The following is a 23629-nucleotide window of genomic DNA, read 5'->3' as shown; positions in this document are numbered from 1 at the left end:
AAATTGATTGGTAGTAACCTTAGTTGTTTGTTATGATATCTTACCCCTTTAATTTTCTTCCTTCTATTTTATTTTTCGTTTTTTTTCTCCTCCACCTTCATTATCCAAACCTAACAACAGACTCATCGTTTGCATCTACATATTGATTCATCTCCTCTCAAACCTCAATCTCCATTATTGGAAGTTGAAACATTTGCTTCTTCCTCCATCATCGGTCTAGTTGAGTCACAATCCGTCCAGATCTAGATCTAAACCAGACTCAACCAGCCGACAGCTGCTGCTCGCAAGTCGCGTTTCATATATATCATACCCAAATCTATATGTACTTGAACTTATCGAGTGCTCAACCTTCATTAATTTCTTGGATCCGCCGCTGAGGCCCACACAACTCGCTCGTCATCGGAGAATCTTCTTCTCCACGACTCCACCAGTATATACCTTTCTTCTACTTTTAATGAGACACCTTTTGCAAATCAATTCAACTTGTTGTTATGTTGTTAAAATACGGAGTCACCGTGCCTAACACCTCCCCGTTATTCTTAGCCTTTGGCAATTCTCTGGTTGAGCTTAAGCTATGACTCACTAGATTACTATTACATCAGCGTACTTTACGCCGAAAACAAACCCGTTTTCACCATATAAACAGTTCTGTGGGTTTCAGAAAAGATTATACTCTTGATAGTATGTGATTATTAGTTGATTATATTGTCGAATGTCATGTGTAGTAGGACCCTAGCTTAAGTGTCGATTTGCTTCCCTATAATGGAGTTGTGATTGTAAAGGCTCTAATCTAATTCTATCATATAGAGGAACTCAAACCACCACTGTTGATAGACAATTTATATTATATTCACCAAATATTTCATCACCCTTTTAGGCTGTTAATAAAAATTAAAAAACAAAGCATTTAGTATCTTGATAATCTAAAAGTCATTTAATATTTTCTCCTTTAAATAATTACTGGGTGGATTAATTAAGAGGTGTAGAATTATTGGTGTACGTGTCAATCAATGTATGTAAAAAACTTTGGGATACACCACTCTAAAAGCTAGCTCAAAGGGTGGTAGGCCTTATAAACTCCACATTAGTTGGACATACAACCAATGTGGGACTATATATCTCAACACGCCCCCTCATACAAGAGCCCTGTCTTATAAACTCCACATTAGTTGGACATACAACCAATGTGGGACTATATATCTCAACACGCCCCCTCACACGAGAGTCCTTTGGGCTTGAAGCGTGGACAATGCAGCAGGCCCAACCTACCTGTGCTAAGAAACGCCACAAGAGAAATTGGAGGGCGGCGAGGCTCTGATACTATGTAAAGAACCTTGCGATACACCACCCAAAAGCTAGCTCAAAGAATGGTAGTGCCCAGAGCCTTATAAACTCCACATTAGTTGGACATATAACCAATGTAGGACTATATATCTCAACCATGTGAAGGTTTAAATGTCTTCCCGCTATGCCTAATTTGCTTACACTCAAGACAGCGACGTGCTGGTTTGCCATGAGTAATTAGAGGCAAGAAGATGGAACATCGATCAGTGTCAATGCCAAACAATTGGCGGTTTTGATCTTTTTATAACTATAAATACCCACACATTTGATTCAGTGTTCAGTGAAGCCAATAAGTGTTGTATATAACACTTGATGCAATGACACAGAAAAGTGAGTGGAGAAAGTTTCTGACATATGTAGGTCCTGGTTTCCTCGTCTCCTTGGCTTACCTTGATCCTGGAAACTGTAACTCTCTGTCTCTCTCTCTATATGTGTCTCCATCTTTTTCCCTGTCTGACTTTTATATATATGCGTTCGTGTGCTTACTGATTATTGCGTTTTCGCAGTGGAAACTGATTTGCAAGCTGGAGCTAATCACAGATATAAGGTATCAGAAAAACATTTATCCATTTGTTACGTAAATATTTATCTGCCACACGTTATGTACTCCCCAAACTACACAGTGTAACAGCAAAAGTTAACTCTACTTTTGTGGGACAACTCCTTTTTTTTTTGTGAGTCATAGGCAACCCTTTTCTGCAATAATTGCGTAAAATTAAACTCCATAAGGTATACTAGTAAGAAACAAACCAACTGTTTTACATTAACGTAATCTCACCTATTAACTTAAACTTTTGAATTAAATTAATTCTTTACATGGTAGTGGAGTCTCAGTGTCACAGATTCAATCCTCACTATCTCCCGTTTAATTAATAAATAATTAAGTCTTGTGGAATTTTTTAGCACGGATAGATGAACTTATGCATTATCCACCCTTCAAGTCTACTACACTCTCTTATGATGAGGTATATTAGAGATATATAAAATTATTTATGTAGTCTCACTCATCATCTTAAGCTTTTGGATGATGATACATCAATAGTTTTATATTTCTCTCACAGTAACAATATAAACCACACAACCCAAAATGATCTATGGGTTTAAGTTTTTGTTACCTTAAATAATATAAAATAAAGCTCTAAAGTTGAAATTAAGTTGTTGCCTTGTTGCTATATTCAGCTGCTGTGGGTGATACTTATTGGACTGGTGTTTGCGCTTATAATTCAGTCATTGGCTGCAAATCTTGGCGTTACCACTGGTAAGATCCAAAACTAATACAACAATTCATGCGTTATTGCGTGCTTCAGTGAACTTAAATGGTCAACACACACTGTGTTTATGCTTCGAATATGAGTGTGATTGTACTTGTAATATGTAACCTTTTCCATCCAAAGAAGCTGCATAAAAAATTAGAACCTTAATAAAGGAAAAGTGAGTCATTTATGTGAGAGAAAATAAAAAAAAAATAAAAAATGAGAGAGAAGGGGATAGTTGTGATAAAATGTAAGTGTTGTTTATGAGATATTGTTAATTGATATTTGAATTTGGCAGGGAAACACCTTGCAGAAATATGTAAAGCTGAGTACCCATTATTTGTTAGGTACTGCTTGTGGGTATTAGCCGAGATTGCTGTCATAGCTGCAGACATACCTGAAGGTACTTAATTTGTTATTATTGTTAAATCATCGTCTTGTTCTCTCCCCTTTCAATCAAAATCATTCAATTAAACCAATATGATACACTTTCTATTCCTATTTAGGCTTCTATGTTCTTTAATTTTCTCCAAACTTGATTATGGCAGTGATTGGCACAGCCTTTGCGCTGAACATACTCTTCAACATTCCATTATGGGCAGGAGTTCTAACGACTGGCTGCAGCACTCTCTTGCTCCTGAGTCTGCAGAGATTTGGGGTAATTTACCTTTTTGGAATAATTAGGAAATATGAACAATTTTAAACTCTAATTATATAAATAAGTAAGGAAATGCGAACCAATTAGCCAACCCAAAATAAATTGTTCCCCATATAGAGTAATAATTTACTAGCCTGAATTTTAGTGGATCCACTATGAGCCAACACCCATTTTAGTTAGTGCTTGTTTGGATTCTCTCTTTTTTAAACTAGAAGTTATTAGTTAGTGCTTGTTTGGATTCTCTCTTTTTTAAACTAGAAGTTACATATAAGTATAAACTAGACCAAACAGATTTTGAGAAAGCTCTTATAATGAAAAACTTTTTTTTTATAATGAAGAAAAAAGCTAAAAGATAAAAGCTCCTATGAGGAGTTTTTTTTTAAGCTCTTATATGCTTTTTTTGAATTGTGTGTGATTTTTTTTAAATGAAGAGCTATAAAGATAAAGAGAAAGAGAGATAGTTTTCTTGAAATATGTGTTTTTTTAAGTAACTTTTAAGCTAAAAATTTTATGTAATTACCAAACAACTTTTAACTTTTTTTAAGCTCTTTTTTTAGCTTTATTTTATAAGTAACTTTTAGCTTAAAAAAGAGAGAATTCAAATATATTCTTAGCCTATATCGAGCCAGTCCAAATGAACCGGCTCGATCTGAATTGATACTCTTACTCTACTATTCCTAGATATCATAATTTAAAAAAATTGAATATGATTTACATATGTTACATTTTTTTTGTTTTTTATCTTTGGTCTATATTTTCTCAACAGCACCGTAGCTAAACTATCTAGCAATAAATTCACTGGAAATCGTTTTGTCGACCTTTAACATTATTTTTATCTTTTATTTTTGGGTATTGCAGGTAAGAAAGCTGGAACTGTTGATATCAACGCTAGTATTTGTAATGGCTGCATGTTTCTTTGGAGAAATGAGCTACGTAAAACCACCTGCTTCTGATGTATTGAAGGGAATGTTTGTGCCAAAACTCAGTGGTCAAGGAGCCACAGGCGACGCCATTGCTGTTTTGGGTGCCCTTGTCATGCCGTACTCTTCTCCTTTTCCTTTAATTTCATTTGTCCATAACAAGTACTTTTTGGTCTTTACTTATTTTGGTTTTTTCCCACTAAAAACACTTAAATATGCCATATTCTTTAACAAATTTAAAACACCAAATTTGCATACACTAATCTCATAAAGTCTTATAATATTATTAAATTTCATAAAGTAAATATTATGCTAACTAGTAAATTTCTAACGTGTTAAAACTTCATTGACATAATCCACCAAGTAAACTAAGTTATTCACTACCTCAAATTTTGCTTTTGACAAAATGCAGGCACAACCTTTTCCTCCACTCTGCTCTTGTGCTGTCTAGAAAAATACCCAATTCCGTGCGCGGAATCAATGTAAGGCACTCAAAAAATAAAGAATTATATATGTGTTAATCTTTAAATTTGAAAAGAACAGTTTCGACAACTTAAAACTCAAATCCAGCCACTCAAATAGTTGTGCCTAGTGGAACATCTAATTTCTATGTAGCTAGCTTTACTTGCTCTTAGGGCTATCTTTGATTAATATAATACACATAGACTCATGTTACGTGACATATCTACTTGATTATATAGGATGCATGTAGATACTTTCTCATAGAGAGTGGTTTCGCGCTGTTTGTGGCATTTTTAATCAACGTTGCAGTAGTTTCTGTGTCGGGCACTGTTTGCTCTGCCAGCAACCTTTCTGCAGAAAATACTGATCACTGCAAAGATCTTACACTTAACTCCGCTTCTTTCTTTCTCGAGGTTCTTAAGCTAATTCACAATTCAGTTGCTATAATCCAATCATAATATTTAAGTTTAATAGCCTAATTAAGCACCAAGTTATCTCACATGAAATTTTGATGTCCATTACTTGAAGAATATGTTGGGGCGATCAAGCTCAACCATTTATGCCATAGCACTGCTAGCATCAGGACAGAGTTCTGCTATTAGTGGAACCTATGCAGGGCAGTACATCATGCAGGTCATTAGAAAATATCATTAAACACTTTTGTTTTTGCTTAAAAAAAATTAACAGGTTTTGTAGAAGGATTTACTGAATTTGGATTGTTATTTTGATGGTGATGTAGGGTTTCTTGGACTTAAAGTTGAAGAGATGGATAAGGAACTTGATAACTAGAAGCCTTGCCATAACACCTAGTCTTATTGTCTCCATCATTGGTGGTCCTTCAGGGGCTGGTCGGCTTATTATCATCGCATCGGTTTGTATATTCTAGAATTTGACATTTTTTTCATATGTATCCATTCAATTATGCATGAACACTAATTAAAATAGTTTTGCAGATGATACTTTCTTTTGAGCTTCCATTCGCTTTAATTCCACTCCTTAAATTTAGCAGCAGCAGTACCAAGATGGGACCTCACAAGAATTCTATGATAGTAAGTTGCTCTCTTACCTCGTCTATATATGTATGCCACTTTATCCCTCTATATAGTGATTATTGGCCACTAGCCATTAAACCTAAAGCAAGATTAGAGATATTTTTAATTAAAATATGAAAAAAAAAATGTGGCATAATTTTCTTGCAGATCACTATCATCTCATGGATACTAGGCTCGGGAATCATTGGTATCAATGTGTACTACCTCAGTACTGCCTTCGTGGATTGGCTAATTCACAGCAGTCTACCAAAGGTGGCAAATGTGTTCGTTGGGATTATAGTGTTTCCTCTTATGGCAATCTATATCATCTCAGTTATCTATCTAACCATCAGAAAAGACACTGTTAAGACGTTTGTCGAGACGAAGAATGACCCTGAAATGCAAACCCACTTGGAAAAGGGATTTTTGAATAACGGTCAATTAGAGTTGACTCATACTCCTTATAGAGAAGATTTAGCTGATATACCACTACCAGAATAGGGAATCTAGGCTATGAATTAAATGCATCACCAACCAAGATGCGGTTTCGTCCATAAACAGGAAATTTCACATTGCTTTCCATTCATTTTAGTGACCAATGAGAATCTCATGATGGATGATTCTCAAAATGAATGGTTGAAAGTGACTGAAATTTTACGACCTTAACAACCCTATCCCTGTCCCACATGTGCAAATTGTGTGTACTACAGTACTAAGGTGTAAAATTTTATGATTTTTATTTGTATTGCAGAAGTTTATACGTAAACTAGTTTAGCGTAAGCCCCACGATAAAATGGTCTCGAAATTTCTTGAATAAAGAAACCCCAGTAATAAGTTGCTGTGTTGATTTCTCCACTTTCCTATTCTTTAACCCCAGTATAAAGATCAATTAAACTTTTTTTTTTCACACATATTTAGAGTGTGCAACACTTCATATTAAAAAATTGTTATAAATTTCAACACTTGACATTAAAATCGAATCACTGCATTGACTCGTTGAATGTAATTACAGTAAATAAATGACTCATTGAAAATAATATTAACTCAAGTTTGTACAACATATTATCAATAATTGGAATACTTCAATCCGTCAAATCTATCAGCAGGAAATGTGATTAATTTGCAATAATAAATGTCAATTGCTTTCTACAATCTGAAAGTGCCAGACGTCAATAAACTAATGGATTTACTTTTGAAAGTAATACGGTAGAAAAATAGTCCGCATATTGTAATTAAATATCACTTACCGACTCCACTTGGTTGAGCTACGTGGCAGTTCTGAATACTAAATTCTGAAATTTGACATTTCATCAGCAATTTGTTACCACAGCCTTTTGTCGATCACAGCATAAACAATACCTTTCAATGTCTCCTGCGTAACACTGGAATATGAGGATTCTTTATTCATTTTTGTTTTTTTCAATTTTACTTTCCAGTAAAGAAGACCAAATTAGTAAAATGTACCGCAGAATGGTCTTTAAGACCAAGTGAGAGCACCAATGACCTGGAGGAGCCAGACAAACTGCAAACCAGGAATTAGATAGTCAATAAGATTTCCAAAAACGAATTACTAAATTATTCAAGCAAAAGGTTCACGTATTAACAACTGTTTTGAAAGGATCTTTGAAACCTATATTAATTTGGAGGAGAAGTTACAATATTGAAGCTGAAAACTCCAGAACATGTCTAATAACAAATAAGAGAGCTTCTCTATACAAGGAAGGGTACCTACCTCATATGCTCAATCAACTGACGTGCACATGCTACTAACATTGGCTGCATCAAAGCATTCAGTAAACAAGAAGCACAACCTTCACAGATATGATCAAGGAAAACAAATAATTCCAAACATAGGCAAACTTACCTCATCCCTTTTGCCAAATATAACAGAAACGTTGAACGTTGGATTGGTTGACACCCCTTCTTCCTTCCTGGCATTAAAAAGACGCATATATGTGACTGTTTGAGCAATGCTTCCTCTTTGAAGGCCCCTTCAAAGGAAGATTCTTATGTTTGATCTCTGTTTGTGATTTAATAAACCATTATAGAATAGTTCTTTCTCTTTCTATCTTCACTATTTCTCAGTTCTCTTTCTAAGATCTAAGAACTTTTACCTTGAGCCTATAACAAGTTTGGTCCGACCATCTAGACCCAAGGATAGAGGCTTTGAAAAAATCAGTGGATTCCTTGAGGAAGACAACCAGTGGATTTGACTTGAATTTTGATTTGTTTTGAAATCTAGATTTCAATTTGCTAACTATAAAATGCTTTATTTGGCTTTAAAATGTTATTATCTAGATGTTTATAATGTTTCATTATGACAAGATATATTTTATGCTATTTTTAAATATTGATTATCAATCTTATGATTTACCATTCATTGGGAAAGTATGTTGTTACGATCCTATTGCAAGGTATGGGATTTGGAGTCTCACATTGGTTATATGGGTGACTAATGTGGAGATTATATAGACTTTGGGCATTCCTACCTCTTGAGCTAGCTTTTGGGATGAGGTTCTCCCAAGGTTCGTATCATATGCCTTTGGATTCATGATTTGATAACCATGTTTTACACTTAAATATGTTTGTTTAACTCTTACTATGTTGATTTTCATTAAAACTTGTTATGTGTAATGAATTTCCAGTGTTGTATCTTGACATTTATTTTTACAATTATTTTTTTTAGGGATAGGATATTGTGCCTACCTTTTTTTAATGCCTACTCTACCCACTCATCTCTAACACCATTAGATTAGAATCTCAACCAATCTTTATCCTTTGTCTCTCCTCTTAAGATTCTGATCTAACGGTATTGGAAAAAAATAGGTAAAGTAGGTATGAGAAAAGATAGGCATAATAGCTTATCCATTTTTTTTAATGTATATCAGACCCATGGGTTTAACCCATTCATGAGACGGCTGAGCTGGGTTGGGCTGAAAAAAAGAAATTCCCCCAACCCAACCCACAACTTTGATGAGTAGATTGGATCCAAAACTACCTCTAACCGAACCGAGAGACACCCCAAGTTATCAAGCACCAATTTTTTCCCAAAAAATAAAAAATAAAAAAACAAAAAAATAAAAAACTGCATGCACATTGTTAACATTTTATAAGGTATTTTGAAACTTCTGTTCCAATCTAATGCAATGAAGTCTCACGTTATGCAAGATGTACAACGATTATCTACGTCCTCCTGCCTAAATTTACTTCAAAAACCCAATCTATGGCAAACTTTGTTGGTATAGGAAATACTCGAACTCAGATTCACTTTCCATCTCTATGCTATCATTTTACCATCCAAGCAAACCTCATAAAATGAACAATCTACCATATCCTACATGATCATTCCTTTCCTAAAAAGACTGATAGTCTATCTCATCTCTAATTGTAGAATACCAGTATGTTATCAAAATATATTTTATGCTATTTTTAAATATTGATTATCAATTTTATGATTTACCATTCGTTTTGATTTGTGATTCAGAAAATATGCCTTTGGATTCATGATTTGATAACCATGTTTTACACTTACATATGTTTGTTTAACTCTTGTGTTGATTTTCGTTAAAATTTGTTATGTGTAATGAATTTCCAATGTTGTATCTTGAAATTTATTTTAATAGTGATTTCTTTTAATGTATATCAGACCCATGGGTTTAACCCATTCATGAGAGGGCTGGGCTAGGTTGAGCTGAAAAAAGAAATTACCCCAACCCAACCCACAGCTTTGATGAGTAGATTGGATCCAAAACTACCTCCAACCGAACCCAGAGACGCCCCAAGTTGTCAAGCACCAATTTTTTCTGACAAAAAAAAAAAAAAAAAAAAAAAAAACTGCTACACATTGTTAACATTTTATAAGGTATATTGAAACTTATGTTCCAATCTAACACAATGAAGTCTCACGTTATGCAAGATGTACAACGATTATCTAGGTCCTCCCACCTAAATTTACTTCAAAAGCCCAATATTTGGCTAACTTTGTTGGTATAGGAAATAATCGAACTCAGATGCACTTTCCATCTCTATGCTAGCATTTTACCACCCAAACAAACCTCATAAAAAGAATGATCTACGATATCCTACATGATCATCCCTTTCCTAAAAAGACTGATAGTCTATCTCATCTCTAATTGTAGAATACCAGTACATATTATCAAAATAACAACATATCATCCATAAAGCTACTGATTTGATGATAATGTGTCTGAATAACCATAAGCCACATTTTATGTTTCCAAATTCCATGGTCTAATGAATTTCCATCCCTTCATCACTAAGAATGCCTTGAATAGCATATGTATAGAAAAATAATGGTCAGAAAATAATTAAATAATGAGGGAATACCAGAATGCACTGCACTCATAGAAGAATAGCCAAGAAGAAAGAAAAGGGGGGAAAACAATGAGGGTTCCACAGTTTAAATCCAAAACATATACTATTAGAATTAAAATTATTCTGTGATGACCAAGGAGTGTGATGGTATGGTTTAATTACTTAGAAATTAACTAAAAAAAAATATTTCTCAATAAATATAAATGATGATATTGCATAGAAGTCAAATGCAGACCTGGCATGCAGTATTGTCCCCATGGTTCCTATTTGAGTGGCAATGACCTGATAAGTAGACAGAAAGTTAAGAACTGTCACCATAAAAACATAGATGCACAGCTCCACCAGTACTCACCAGAAAATGATCTTCATAACCAAAAATGATAATCTCTGTTTTGTTTCCCTGACAAGTAAGCAACTTACATGTTAGAGTATAATATAAACCATTAAAGAGGCCCTCACCTAACCGCTTAAGCTTTTGGGTTGAATTGGTTTATCAGAGCCTTGGTATCACGGGTTCGATTCTCACCGCCCTCCATTTAATTAATAATTAATCAAGTTTTGTGGAGTTTCTCAGCACAGGTAGATGGGCCTGTGCACTGTCTACCCTTCAAGCCCAATGGACTCTCGTGTGAGAGGGCGTGTTAGAGTATAATATAAACCATTAAAAAGACCTTCACCCAAAAGCTTAAGCTTTTGGGTTGAATTGGCTCTTTATATTACACAACATTAATGATCAAAATTTTAATATTAGTAGTGAGGAACTTCTTGCAAACTAACATGCAATATGTATTATGAATTAGAATGTACCTAAATGTTAGTTGAAAAATTGTCATTTTAAAGTGTTACTTACATGCAATAAGTATGATCTTACTTTTTTGTTACGATCTATCCCAAGTTTGACAACCTTGGTATTGATCACTTGATCAAATGGAAGATAGTCAAATCAAAAGGGGTAGACAAAGACTTAAGAATTAGGATAACAGTAGGAGAAACCATATAAAGAAGACCTTACTCTAAATGGTTTCACTCAATTTGGATTTAAATAGAGCCCAGTAAGCATCAAATCATTGATTGATCCAAGAAGCTGGGATAAGGCTAAGTTGTTGTTACTCTAAAACTCAACATTTCCTTATGTTATTCTTTCTCTCTTCCTATCTTTCCGTGCCAATGCTTCAAGACATAATAAACGTGGCAGAGTTTTAGAATTCGTAGAATGGGTGTTAAATCTATGTGAACTGCTCATGGACGTTCCTTGCCAATACAGAGTTTGTTGTTTCTAAGGGAATTTATTTTTCTATTAAAAGAAAGAAAGAAAAAATCAAATCCTTCTACCGCTGCTTGTCTACAACACGTAGCAGAGGAAGTAACTTACAGAGGGATTTTTCAACTTTCATTTTCTCATAGTTTCCAAACCCTAAGAGGAATGAAGTGAAAGCCATGCATACCTTGATTTCCAAAGAGAAATTGACTTGGGAAACAGGAAATTGTGTGGCTAAAGAAGTGCTGCTGTCTATACTCATTGAGAAAGGTGAAATTGCCAACAATGGTGTTGACGCTTCACTACCAATTGATTCTCGTGGATTAGCAGCAACAGTCTATACAAGTAGCAAGGGTTTTTTCACAGGTCGCCTTGGACTAATTTTGTTGATGAGAAACAGTATAAAATCTTCTAAAAAATCATTAAAACACGGTAATTTTATTTAAAATAATATTTTTTTTCCCTAAAATAAAATATAATAATGTTTTAAAACTAGGATCAGTTATATAAAATAATATAAATAATAAATAAAATATACATAAAAATAGGGACGTGTTGCTTTTCTACTGATCAAATGCATCCCCAATCATGAAGGGGTTTTGTTTATAAACAACAAACTTCACAATCATTTTTAGTCATATTAGTGAGCAACGACAATATGATAATGGTTAATTGTCAAAATTATTAGTTGAAAAAGATTGTAATTTCACGTGGCGTGTCAAAATAGGTCCACAACACGAATTTGACATTACACGAATACATGCAAAATAAATATGACAAAAAATTTTATTCGTGTCAAATCTTCAATATAAACATAACACAAATTTTTTATGAGTTGACACGCATAACATGAATGACATGCAAATTAAGAGTCAAAATAGTAATGGACCAAAACAATTTAAAAAATTGGTCAAAATCTAAAAAAATAATAATAATAAATAATTAAAAAATACATATCGACACAAATTTGACATGATATAACACACGCACAACACAACATAAATTTTGTGAGTCATTTTTTTAATATGAACTTTTTACTGATCAATCCAAACACAAATTTTTGTATTGTGTGTCGATCAAGTGACACCCCTAATTTTACGACCTTGCACTTGGAGAGTTCCATGCTGTGAGCTGTCCCACATGTGCATGTTGCATGTATTACTGTAAAACATTAATACTGAGAATAATGATACACTTCTTCCAACATGTTTTATAATATTCTATATTATTTTGCTAATTTATGTGAGTTCTACTAAAATATCTAGGCTATTCTCTGTTTAGTAAAACTCACCTGAAATTCATCCAGTAACAAGTATATTGAAAACAAAAGTGACAAATTTCACAAAAAGAATTACTTTTGTAGTTAATAAGAAGAGTAAATATCTTTTATGGTCCTTAGCAAATTTTATAATATCCGTTTTAGTCCCTAACAAATAAAAAGATCCATTGTGGTTTCTAAAAAATTCAAAATAGACCCGTAAAAAATTCAAAATAGACTCATTTAGTTGAAATTGTAGTTTCTCACAAATTCAAAAAAAATACATATTAATCCGGACTAAAATGAGTTCATCTTGAATTTTTTAAAGACCACACTGAGCCTTTTTATTTGCTAGGAACTAAAGCGAACATCGTAAAATTTGCTGAGGACCAAAAAGAATATTTACTTAATAAGAAAACTAGTTTAGTGTAAGCCCCGTCGTCAAATGGTCTTGAAAATTCTCGAAATAATAAAACCCCAAGCATATGCGGTTGCGACAATTACTCCATTGAAGTCGAAGGCACAAATTAAGTGAAGATCATACATTCTTTAATGGTCGTATTGCAACCATTTTCAGTAGAATTGTTCCTTTCTCCTGATCATTCCTCCCTCCCATGAAGCTTCTTTTCATTTTTTATTTCAAGTGAAACTGTTTTCTATTTTTAAATAGAGGACTTAAATCTTAAAAACTCATTTGCAGACAAAACGCTGAGCACCTAATAGAATCAGAACAGTGTCCATGAGATGGGACAAGCCGCACAATAGAGACATTACCAAGTAACGTGGACTAAATTGTACAACAGCATAGGCAGTGGAGACACAAGTCACCATATCCTGGTCATTTATTCATCCAAGTAATTAGTTTTTTGTGTAATCTAACTAAACAAGATTTGTGTCACTGAAGACAATAAATTTTCACGGTACCTAAAGTCCACAGGAAAGAAACTAGAACTATGGAACATCAAATGCTACTTATTTCCTCTAAGCAACAGTTTCACAATCAACTGGAACCAATTACAGGCTCTATAAATAACTTTCTTGGCACATCACCCTAATTTCCTCTTCACTGCTGAAATCAATGACCAAATAAAATTGCACCATTGAAGTTTCAAAACTTACATCTACTCCATACTAATTAACCTAAACCAGAGTTAGTTCCTGATACAGGCCTCAACAATGGATGATTGGTAGTGGGCTGCACATTACTAGGGGCATTGAACATGGCATTTGAAGAAGCTGATTGCGATTGCTGTATCATAGATAGGGGCAATCTTTGCCCCAACCCAAACATTGAAGGTCGTGTGGCAAAGGACATGTGTGGATGAACTGGTTGGTTGTTGCCATACCCTGAGATGCTAGGCTGCGAGGGAGAAGCAGAGATCATTTGTTGCCTATTGCTGCCATTACTAGCCATTGAAGGACCAACACCTGATGCATTCATTGGAGGTGTGACTCCCCCAGTTCCAAGACGTGCTGATATAATGCGGGACCGTTCAGCAGCAAACCTCTGCTTTGCCCTCTCGACTTGTTCGCATTCTTTCATCAACAATGTTTCAATTTCCGCAAACTGTTTCAGCTTCAATTCCAATCTTTTCAACTGTCAATAACAGCAAGCCACTAACGTAAGTTAAACACATCAAAATACTAGTTCTGCACCTGATTTTGAGTTTTCTCCAATAGCTTAATTTACCTAATTCTGCAAAAAAATGTTTAACTGGTGTGTATACATGCATGCCAACCAAATAGAAACGGACGGAGGAGAGATGAAGTATATTGATATTTTAGTTGAATAAACTAAGATTGGAAAAGTTAAAAAGCAACAGCTATACCTCATGATTAATTATATTAGCACATAGTCTCTGAATTTCTCGTTCTTCATGATCGGCAAACAATTTAGCTTTCATTGCTGCAGCAGAGAGGCCTGCTTTAGCTGCATCTTTAACTTTCTCAGCAGAGAGTGGGGTTATCCTACCTTCACTTTGACCCCATGAACCAAGTACTTTTGCCTTATCGTCTGAAATCAAAAGAAGCATTTCTAAAGAAGAAAACTACATACTCGGTCTTATTGGAGGTTGGGGCATGAATGCATATCAGCAAAAGAAAAAAGCAGCGACCATGACTGACCATTTTGATTATTTGAATTTGCAGTTTCTCCACGAGAGCCACCATCTCTACAATGTGTGTTTTCTGGAATTTTCCTTCATGGGTGAAAAATATTGATTTTTAGTACAAAATTCATAAAGTAGTAACCACAAAAACGTAGCAACCACAAAAACAAAAGTTCAAATTAATTTTCCCACTCTACCCACCCATATGATGCTACTATAGTACAACTTAATAAATCTTGTCTTCCCTTCTTTTCTTTTGGGGGTGTTTTAGGTAAGGTTCGGTTGTTCTGTATAACATTTTTTTTTAATAAAAGAAAATTATTTGATATAAAAAAAAAAGAACAATACAGAAGCAGAAGATGTGTACAAAAAACAATGAGGAACAACCAAGGAGAAAATGCTTTATCTAATAAAACATGTGCTATGACAATTACATTCACCTATTATCATGTCCTGGTGCTTCCATCTGCGACGTGCTGCCAGAATTATCCTCTGACAATACTGCTAATGCAGCATGAGCACAAGAAGCTGCTACTCTCGGTCCAACCGCAGAGGCTAAAAAGGCAACCTTTAGAATACATCAACCAAAACCAGACATGTAAGAATCTCTTCAAAAGAACTGCAGATAAAAAGGCAGTTTAGTTTGTTGTGAAACTTAGGTACATATCTAGATACAACCTCTTAGTATATCATACTTTTATTGCTTTTTTAAGCAAGTGTGGTGATCAATAAACTTGCTCCTTCAAGGAAAAGCAACGCAGCTTGAAGAAATTAGTTTTTTCTTTTAAATGTTTTTTATAAATAAACTTGAATAAATAAGTTCAGGACAAAAAGTTAGGTGCACTACTGATGACCAAATCCTATTTTTATTTATAAACATGTTTTCAAGAACATCTTTTAATTAAATAATAACTTAGGCATATTGTTAGCAGTCACCTACCAGAGCCATAACAGGATTTCCAGAATTTGCAAAAGGAAGCCGGCTGTCAGAATCTCTGATTTGATGGACAGGTCCTGTGAGAACAGGATATGAAATCAAAACCATATCAAAGAAAGTTGGTTTAGAAGTATAAAACAGACCTGCAGAATCTCCGTTCAAGTAACCATGCAATCTTCCATTATCATCTCTATTCATCACATTGGATGGCAAAGACATGCTTGGAACATTGATATTTTCCAATTTTCCATCTTCCATAGGTAGACGGAGAAAATGAAGAATGCATTGTGCTTTTGACTTGGTACCAACATGCTCAGCAATTTCATTCCAGTTCTCATTGTAAATCTCCACTGCTTCCAGTAGCAGTAAAGTTTCTTGATCAGTCCAACTATCCCCATCTAGGTCTCCATAATCCCTGGTAGAATCCACCCTTATAAAATCTATACTCGAATGACCAATGACAAATCTCCCATCATGAAAGCAATCAGTGCAGAGTAAAATATCAACCTGTAACATGAAATGCTAATTACATATTATGAAAAAGGTGCTCAAAGTTACTCTGCAGCCTACTTAGTATAGAGAAGGGTCATCATAATGGGCCCATAATTTACAAACTTTTGGTACTATTCATCAGGCAAAGGAACACTCAACATATAAAAGTAATTTTGCATAAAACTTGAAATAGTCTGAATTAATCAAGCAAAAAGACTCTCTCTCTCTCTCACACACACATCAACACAAAATAGCAAAGATTTCTCAGCTGTCAGATCAGTCTTTATTATGGTTAAAAGACAGATGATCTATTGACGTCTTAATGAGATCTTAATTTCAAGACATAAGTACTAAGAGCAGAAAAAATTCTAGTGTATGATGCGACACAGGACACAAGAATGAAAAAAGTTGAGGCAAAGCAGTTAAAGTAGTTATAGAATTAATTAGGTGATTAAGATTAGTCACAAAATTGGTTGGGTGGTTAGCTTAAGTAGTAGAAGCGGGTAGAAGAAGATTCATTATGAATTGTTGATACTGGAGAACCAAGTACTAGCACAGTTGTAAAAAGGGAAACCCTTTGTTGAAGGAAAAACCCTTGGAAGGAGATTTCTCACTTTTCTTTGTTTTACCATCATAGAAGCATTCTTTCACTTTCTCTCTTTTCTCAGCTCTCCCTCTCTGAAATCTCGAATTCTATTTTTGGGAGGGTAACAATTTGGTCGGGCTTGCAGCATCTCTTATTGGAGAAGAAATTGAACAAAGGTAGAAGCATTAGATAGTTTGGTAGAGTTTTTGAAGAAGACAATCTGCAACTACAGAATGTGATCACGCTCTGCATGCAAATGGGGCAGAAGTCCAGAAGAATATTGATGGTTTAGAAGGAATTCAGAAACTATTGATATGTGGATGAAAAACAGGTTAATGCCTTGAGGTGGAGGAAGACAAGGAACAACCCACTCGAGAGACATTGAATTCATGGCCGAATAAGCAGAAGGCAGAGACACAACTGGACGGGATTCAGAGTACTTTGTCGATGAATGCCTGTCTTGGGCAAGAAAGGTCGAATTGCAAACCACAATGGCAACGACCAGATGGGGGGCATGCTCATGACGAGAAATTCTTTGAGGTGCAGCAGACGAGGCTGACTGTAAGGTTCAACTAGGGTTTGTAAGCATAGAAGGTTTGACAGTACAATAGTTCTGTTTTTTGAGGAAGAAAATGCTGGACTTGACCTGGGAAAGGCTGATGGCAGCAATGATACAAATATTCAGGGGAAGAAATTTGTGCAATGTATATGAAAGGTTATCTACTCCGCGACAAAGGAACTCTTGGGGTATTTCTTGGGAGGATCAATGATTAAAGTGAAATGCAGTGGGTGGATGCATGACCCTAACAACATCACAAAGGCCACAAATTTGGCTAAAGATGTGGAAGAGCAGCCGAATGCTCTGACAGCAAGTTTCCAGCATGACATAGGTGGAGGAATTGTCTCCCAAATGGGGTTCATTGGAGCAGCTCCAATGGGCTTTAACCAGCCTAATTCAAGAACAGTCATCTTTGGGCCCAATTGGCGATGTTGCAAGCCCGGTCAATTATTCAGACAGGAGCACGTTGGGAGGGATAAAGCTCCAATACACTCAGACAACCAACTCCAGTGCTAGTAGCGCACTAGCGTGAACACAATGAAATAGAGGAGTTAAACAGCTGCCATATCAGGAATATATTATAAGGGAACTGGGTAGCACTAGTGTGTACCACTACCCACAACAAAATAGAGGAATTAAACAGCTGCCATATCAGGAATATATTAGAAGGCAACTGGGTAAATATTTTCGGTGGGGTAACCAATTGGTCCCCTCTGATGCATGGAAAAAAATGTGTCGAACACCGACACCGCGACACGCTTCAGACACCGAGTCAATATTTTTCAACACGCTGACAACATTTTCCGACACTTTTTTTTTGTTTATATCCAAATTTTATTTTATTTTTATCTTTTTTAACTAAACATGAAAAATTAATTTATAAATCAAATATTTTCTGTTATGAAATTTGACTTGAAAAATTATTTTTTCTTTATATTTATGTTATAGAATTTGAATATTGGATTGATTATATGACTTATTATGAGCTACTATATATATTAAATGTAAACTATATTATATATATTAAAAAAATTATTTAATATCAAAATGTGTCCTAACGTGTCGAAATCTAATATTTTTTAGAATTAACATGTCGGCGTGTCGTATCGTGTCATGTCCCATGTCGGTACAACATAGTTGGTCCCCATGCACAAGTGCCCACAAAAAAGTATGAGGATTACAATCTTGGCAGAATATGAACAAGAGGATGAGGATGGGGAGATTCCCAGACTCAGGAGGGAGAAGCATTGTCAGAAGGTGACCAGCGAAAGTTCTCTTGCAAGAGGAATCCCCAATTTCAAACTTTAGAACAATGTTGAACTTCAAGGGGAAGGCAATGAAAAATGAAAAACAATCAAATAATATATCTAAGCTCCACGAACATGGCTGGAGACGTTGTAGAAATGGATTTAGCTGGAATGACAACATAGCAAGAACTAAAACTTCTCCAAGTTCATCAAGAACATCATTTGGAAGTTACAAACCACAAGAAAACTTAGGAGACCCAATTGACATTGAGGCTAGTGTGCATCACAGCCATGATTGCAGGCATGACATTGAACAGCTTTTATTATATGTTTGAGCCAGTTTGGCTCAATGTTTGTTACTATTTTACTTATGAGGATTCCTTATTTTCCACTGGTGGTACTTTCTCTACTTTCTTTCTAAAAACTTCTTCTATCCTGGAAAAATGGGAGTTCCTTTCATATAAAAATACCTATCGGAAATTATGAAGGAAAACATGGAAAAGAGAGAAGATAGAAAATATTATTAAAGAGATGAAATGTCTAATACAAAAACACTGATCCAGTACTCCTATTTATATTAATATCTAGGTCAAGCACTAGTGTAGTACAACTAATATAAGCCTAGCCTAAAAACACTACTAACAAAATATGATTTGTAAAACAATAAATACTAACATTTTAACACTCTCCTTCAAGCTTATACTTTGCTCGTAAACATCAACTTGTTACAAATGAACACACCTAACAAAGAAAATAACTTTAAAATATAGTGCACATTGGTATACATTAACCACATAATGTAAAAGGCATTCCGAGAACAGTAATCCAATACTCCTATCAACACAAATATTGTAGGTCAAGTACTAATATAGTACAAGCCCAACCTAATACATCGCTAAACATAATAGGACTCCTAAAACAATAAGAACCCCAATATTCTAACAAGACCTAATGATGCATTGATCCTATCAGAAAAAATAGTTTCACATAAGTGCTTTTCCCTGTAAATTGATTAATAAACTTTCACATAACACAAACATAACATTTCTAAGCAATTCAGTAGCAGTTTACTGACTATTTGGGAGTCACTTTCATAACACTGAGCAAGAGTTATAAACAAACACTCAGGTTCAAGAAGTAGCAGCAAATAATCAGCATAGTATGTTTCCCTCTAAATGACATCTTGCGACAAAACATCGCTAGATGCCCCCTCAGATGACAAACCAAATCTCACTTCTTTTTTATCTTTTGATTTGTTTGTGTATTGACCCAAGTGAAGGTAGAGTTTATTCAGAATGTCAGCTTCAAAGAGGAACACACACACACACACACACAGAGAGAGAGGAGAGAGAGAAAAGAGAGTAAGCCATTTCTGAATGTCTTGACCCAGTTCTAAAGTGAAACTGGAACTATATAGAGACTACAAGCTGAAGCTTGGCAGAGAAGCTTCTGGAACCATCTATTCTAATGTCAGTTACAATGTGAGACAGTCTAACAAACTCTAAACAGAACCTAACAAACCCAGCTAACAGAACAGCTTTAACAAACAACTCAACGAAGGCTATTGGTAGCCTTTACTCTATTACAGGTTAATGCAACATTCCCAGAAATATTAAAGAACTTCTATTTCTGGATTTTTAATTTTGATTTTATTAACCAGTTTTAAAAGTTGACCAAATAATCTTTCAACTGAAAGAGGGTTTATCTACAGCAGCTATATATATATACTGAACATTAAATGTAACGACAGCTCTCCATACACATGCATTGTCATATGGTCTTATTAAATAACTGAAGCACTTTCTATTCATCTTTTCATCCAGCACGTTACCTATATGACAAAAAGAAACGGACACCCATAGGACCATGATATATTATTAAATTTAAAACAAAAATCCAGCATACCTCTTTTTGAGACTGATAGTATACAACAGGAAGAGGACGAGAACAATAATTGCAATGATTTTCAGATAGATGCTCTCTTATTCTGTTGTCCAAATCAGAGACATCAGCATTACGTATTGTCAAAGACGAATAAATTTCATCTGCTTTGAGCTTACACTTGGGCTTGTCAAATTTAATCAAACTATCAATGGATTTCAAAACCTCGGATGGCACACGGATCTCTCCACCTGTCTCCTCCCTCAGACAGGACAAAGCATCCCAAGGCTCATGACTTGGCATCCTTGCACAGTAATTGATAATCCCCCAGTGATCAAGGAACCGGAAAATTCGAGTTAAATCTTCATTATCAACCCTAACCAATATTCCCTGGCAATCAGAAACGACAATCCTCTTCCCCAGGTCCTCCATGTATAGTGCAACAATGTAGTTCCTACATTCCATGTACTTCTCTGGAGTATGATCAGGCGATTTCCCTGAAAAGAAATGTGGCACTGCTTGTCTCTCCAGTCGATGAACCGTGGCCGGTGAAAACCAATCTGCTCATAGAAACTCAAAATTAACATCAATTCAAAGTGCTCAAAGTTCAAACTTGAAGCGGAAGTCTTAAAAATCTCAAAAACTATTCCACCCCACCAACCCAGAATAGAACTTTGAAATTCATCCCAACAGGAAGATGCCGAACAAGTAAAAGAAAATAGGAAAAGGAGATAGAGGAGAGAACCTGAATGCATGGGGAGTACGAGAGCCCTAGTTCCGAATCGCTTAACACCGCCACGGCCTTCCAAAATGGGAGGTGAAGTAATGACATAAGAGGAATCACTGCGATCATGATCCAAAGCGGGGCTATCAGAGGGCACGGTGGAGAGTGCCTGGAGCTGTCCATGTGACACATTCTCCAAAAACGGAGGATTCTGGAGCTGACCCTTGCTGCTATCGCCGGACTCCATAACACGCTCCAGAGCCACGATTGCGGTAACAGACGAGTGAGGACGATTCACTGAGCGCTTTATCACAAAAGGGAACTGCGAAATCTGGACCACGTGGTCAGAGAGAACCTCCATCTCGAAATTAGGGTGGTTGTGGTTGTGGTGGGTTTGGTCCTCCGAATCGTAATCGCGTTCCAGGTGATCTTCCTCCGCATTGGGGTTTTCTTCTTCGTCGTCGTCGTCTTCTTCGTGCTTTTGTTGACGCCTGCTGATTTGAGATTCTCTCTTCCGCTTCCTCCATTTGGTTCGGTTTTCTGCCATAATAATAACAAAGGAAAAAGGAAATTGAGAAAACATATGCTAGATTGAAGATGAAATGAAAATTTGCATGAATTGGAAGATTAGGGTTGGCATTGTAGAGAGAGAAATGGAGGAGAGAGAGAAGTGAGGGTTTAAGAGAGTAAGAGAATACCTGAAGGGGAAGCTGGCATGGCAACAAGGGAGAGGGGGGTTTAAGAGAGAGAGAGAGAGAGAGAGTGCGTTTTTGTGGGAAAATTTTGATTGTTTGTGGGGTCGTTGATTGGCGCAAAGGAAATGGAATTATTGGGAAAAATAATTTTGAGTTTTGAGGATCGTTCTTTCTCTCTCTTTCTCAGATGTGTGTATGTGTGCGTGTATGTGAGAGACGTTAGGCAACACTGGATTTGAGTTTTGGGGCAAAAACTGTGTTGATGTGCGTCTCTGCTGATGTTACCAGAATGAGAATGGTGGTGGGTGTAGTGTAAAATTCTGGCGGGCTGACTCCATTAGCGCGTGATTGATACGCGACTTTCCTATTTGGGAGTGCAACACACGTGAAGCTTGAGCTGCCCTCATCATTCTTGTTTCTTTTTCTTTAAATAAAATCTCAAATATCTATTTGCTATTTTTTATTTTATTTTCTTATGTGCCTTCCATTTGTATTAAAAAGTAAATAATAATCCTAACTTACTTAAAAAGTAATAATTTGTTGGTGTAGTGCCTTGACAAAAAAATTGCATTTTTATCGGTGCTTAAAAATTCGACCCGATCATCGATCCGGCCGAAGTCAGGGGTCACAGAATCACTATGCTGATCCAGTTTTATATATTAAAAAAATATAAATATACATATCCTATATGAAAATATAAATATACATATCATTTGGAGTAATTCTGAGATGAGTGACCTTCTGAGAAGTTTTTCTCAGGAAGTGTGTGAGTAAGGATAAAACATGCTGAAAATCTCATGTTAGTTCGTGGGAACAATCATTGACCCTTGCAAGTTGTCGAGCGTTATAAATGGTATCAGAGCAGAGCATCTCTCCCAAAACGATGTGGTTCGAAGACGAATCAGGCGGAAGCTGGTGGGCATGTAACATCCCAAGAGTTGGCAAGGGCAGAGAGTGATCGCTCATGCAAAAGAGGCATGGACAATAAGCAACTCATTCCAAATCTTGTAGCTGGAGGTATATGAATGAATCTAATCAACACCCGAAAAAGAAATATGTCAGATATTGTACTGGTATGAGACAACACAGTTGAGGATAACTTATAATAATTAATTGGTACTACTTACAATAACAAGATGTATCTACTTTTCGATAGCCTGGAGTGGAAGAACTTCATAATTAAGTGTGTTTCACTTGGAGTGATTATACAATGAATGACTTTCTAAGAAGTTTTTTCAAAAAGTGTGTGCATAAGGATAAAACACGCAAGTCTCGTATTAGTTGGTGGAAATAATTATTAATCCTTTCTAGTTGGCAGATATTACAGATAAGTAATTCAAAGGAAAATCATGGGCTATTTGAACTTTTTCCAAAATAATATGATGCCCAAACTTAATTAGCTATCTAAAATGCATTGAAATTGAAGTTTGAATCTTCCTTAATTACAAATATGAAACTTTGAGCATGTTTGACACATTTTTTGTAAGTTAAAATTTAATTTTAAGTTAAAGTTAAAAAAAGAGTTTAAAAAATAATATATTTTTTTTTATAATTATATAAAATTGTTCTGAAAAAAGAGGTCAAATGATTTATGATTACATTAAATTATAAGAGCAAATGATAAAATTTATAAAAAAAAGTTTTGAATAAGAGTATAATTGAAAAATAAATTTGAGAATTCCAAAAGGAGACATACATATTAAAAAAACTACTCCCGAAATCTTTTAGCTTTTAACTTATTTTTTCATTATAAAAAAATTATTTTAAAGATAAGAGTTTTTATAAAATTATATTTAACTAAATTTCTACTTATAAAAAAAAAACAGAACCTAAAAATAAGAACTCTAGTATTGCTTGTTAAGCGCATTTACAGTTTGATTG

At 35.2% G+C, this 23629-nt stretch overlaps 3 protein-coding genes across 5 annotated transcripts; 1 reads left to right on the top strand and 2 right to left on the bottom strand.

The window, feature by feature from the left end:
- The first annotated feature begins 1468 nt into the window (after window positions 1-1468).
- On the top strand, window positions 1469-6169 carry LOC133305625 (metal transporter Nramp6.1-like). Its single transcript, XM_061505882.1, has 13 exons — window positions 1469-1517; window positions 1639-1749; window positions 1851-1891; window positions 2524-2602; window positions 2896-3000; window positions 3146-3255; window positions 4114-4295; window positions 4588-4657; window positions 4877-5050; window positions 5166-5270; window positions 5377-5508; window positions 5591-5686; window positions 5837-6169. Exons 1-13 carry the CDS (start codon window positions 1469-1471, stop codon window positions 6167-6169), a joined length of 1587 nt encoding a protein of 528 aa, XP_061361866.1.
- Window positions 6170-6685: 516 nt separating this feature from the next.
- On the bottom strand, window positions 6686-11640 carry LOC133305635 (uncharacterized). Of its 2 annotated transcripts, none has more exons than XM_061505899.1 (7): window positions 11449-11640; window positions 10356-10403; window positions 10239-10285; window positions 7533-7599; window positions 7401-7444; window positions 7133-7190; window positions 6686-7050 (listed from the first exon to the last, which is right to left on the bottom strand). In XM_061505899.1, the coding sequence occupies exons 1-7, from the start codon at window positions 11521-11523 to the stop codon at window positions 6979-6981; spliced, it is 411 nt and encodes a 136-aa protein (XP_061361883.1). In that variant the 5' UTR covers window positions 11524-11640; the 3' UTR covers window positions 6686-6978. The 2 variants fall into 2 exon arrangements, with proteins under 2 accessions (XP_061361883.1, XP_061361884.1); XM_061505900.1 differs by having other exon boundaries at window positions 6686-7040.
- Window positions 11641-13332: 1692 nt separating this feature from the next.
- On the bottom strand, window positions 13333-21988 carry LOC133305622 (SWI/SNF complex subunit SWI3C). Of its 2 annotated transcripts, XM_061505877.1 has the most exons (9): window positions 21752-21988; window positions 21075-21593; window positions 20354-20889; window positions 15708-16071; window positions 15568-15641; window positions 15068-15195; window positions 14644-14717; window positions 14349-14533; window positions 13333-14116 (listed from the first exon to the last, which is right to left on the bottom strand). In XM_061505877.1, exons 1-9 carry the CDS (start codon window positions 21768-21770, stop codon window positions 13655-13657), a joined length of 2361 nt encoding a protein of 786 aa, XP_061361861.1. In that variant the 5' UTR covers window positions 21771-21988; the 3' UTR covers window positions 13333-13654. The 2 variants fall into 2 exon arrangements, with proteins under 2 accessions (XP_061361861.1, XP_061361860.1); XM_061505876.1 differs by having other exon boundaries at window positions 15568-16071.
- Window positions 21989-23629: the final 1641 nt, after the last annotated feature.

This window comes from Gastrolobium bilobum, unplaced genomic scaffold (genome assembly GCF_033153095.1).
Source record: "Gastrolobium bilobum isolate Gb01-03AN ecotype WA unplaced genomic scaffold, APGP_CSIRO_Gbil_v1 utg16477, whole genome shotgun sequence".
Taxonomy (NCBI): domain Eukaryota; kingdom Viridiplantae; phylum Streptophyta; class Magnoliopsida; order Fabales; family Fabaceae; genus Gastrolobium; species Gastrolobium bilobum.
Note: the sequence above shows the minus strand (reverse complement) of the source record. Positions and strands in the feature narration are given on the sequence as shown.

Excerpts from the sequence above, each read along its gene's own strand:
- LOC133305625 (XM_061505882.1), top strand. The coding sequence starts at position 1,469 with ATGCCTAATTTGCTTACACTCAAGACAGCGACGTGCTGGTTTGCCATG. Across the intron at positions 4,296-4,587 it reads TTGGGTGCCCTTGTCATGCC|GCACAACCTTTTCCTCCACT; the intron begins GTACTCTTCTCC and ends GACAAAATGCAG. Across the intron at positions 5,509-5,590 it reads GGCTTATTATCATCGCATCG|ATGATACTTTCTTTTGAGCT; the intron begins GTTTGTATATTC and ends ATAGTTTTGCAG.
- LOC133305635 (XM_061505899.1), bottom strand. The coding sequence starts at position 11,523 with ATGAGTATAGACAGCAGCACTTCTTTAGCCACACAATTTCCTGTTTCC. Across the intron at positions 7,445-7,532 it reads TATTTGGCAAAAGGGATGAG|CCAATGTTAGTAGCATGTGC; the intron begins GTAAGTTTGCCT and ends GCTTTGATGCAG. Across the intron at positions 7,051-7,132 it reads GTCTTAAAGACCATTCTGCG|TGTTACGCAGGAGACATTGA; the intron begins GTACATTTTACT and ends CTCATATTCCAG.
- LOC133305622 (XM_061505876.1), bottom strand. Across the intron at positions 16,072-20,353 it reads ACTATCAGTCTCAAAAAGAG|GTTGATATTTTACTCTGCAC; the intron begins GTATGCTGGATT and ends TTCATGTTACAG. Across the intron at positions 15,196-15,567 it reads GAAATCCTGTTATGGCTCTG|GTTGCCTTTTTAGCCTCTGC; the intron begins GTAGGTGACTGC and ends TGTATTCTAAAG.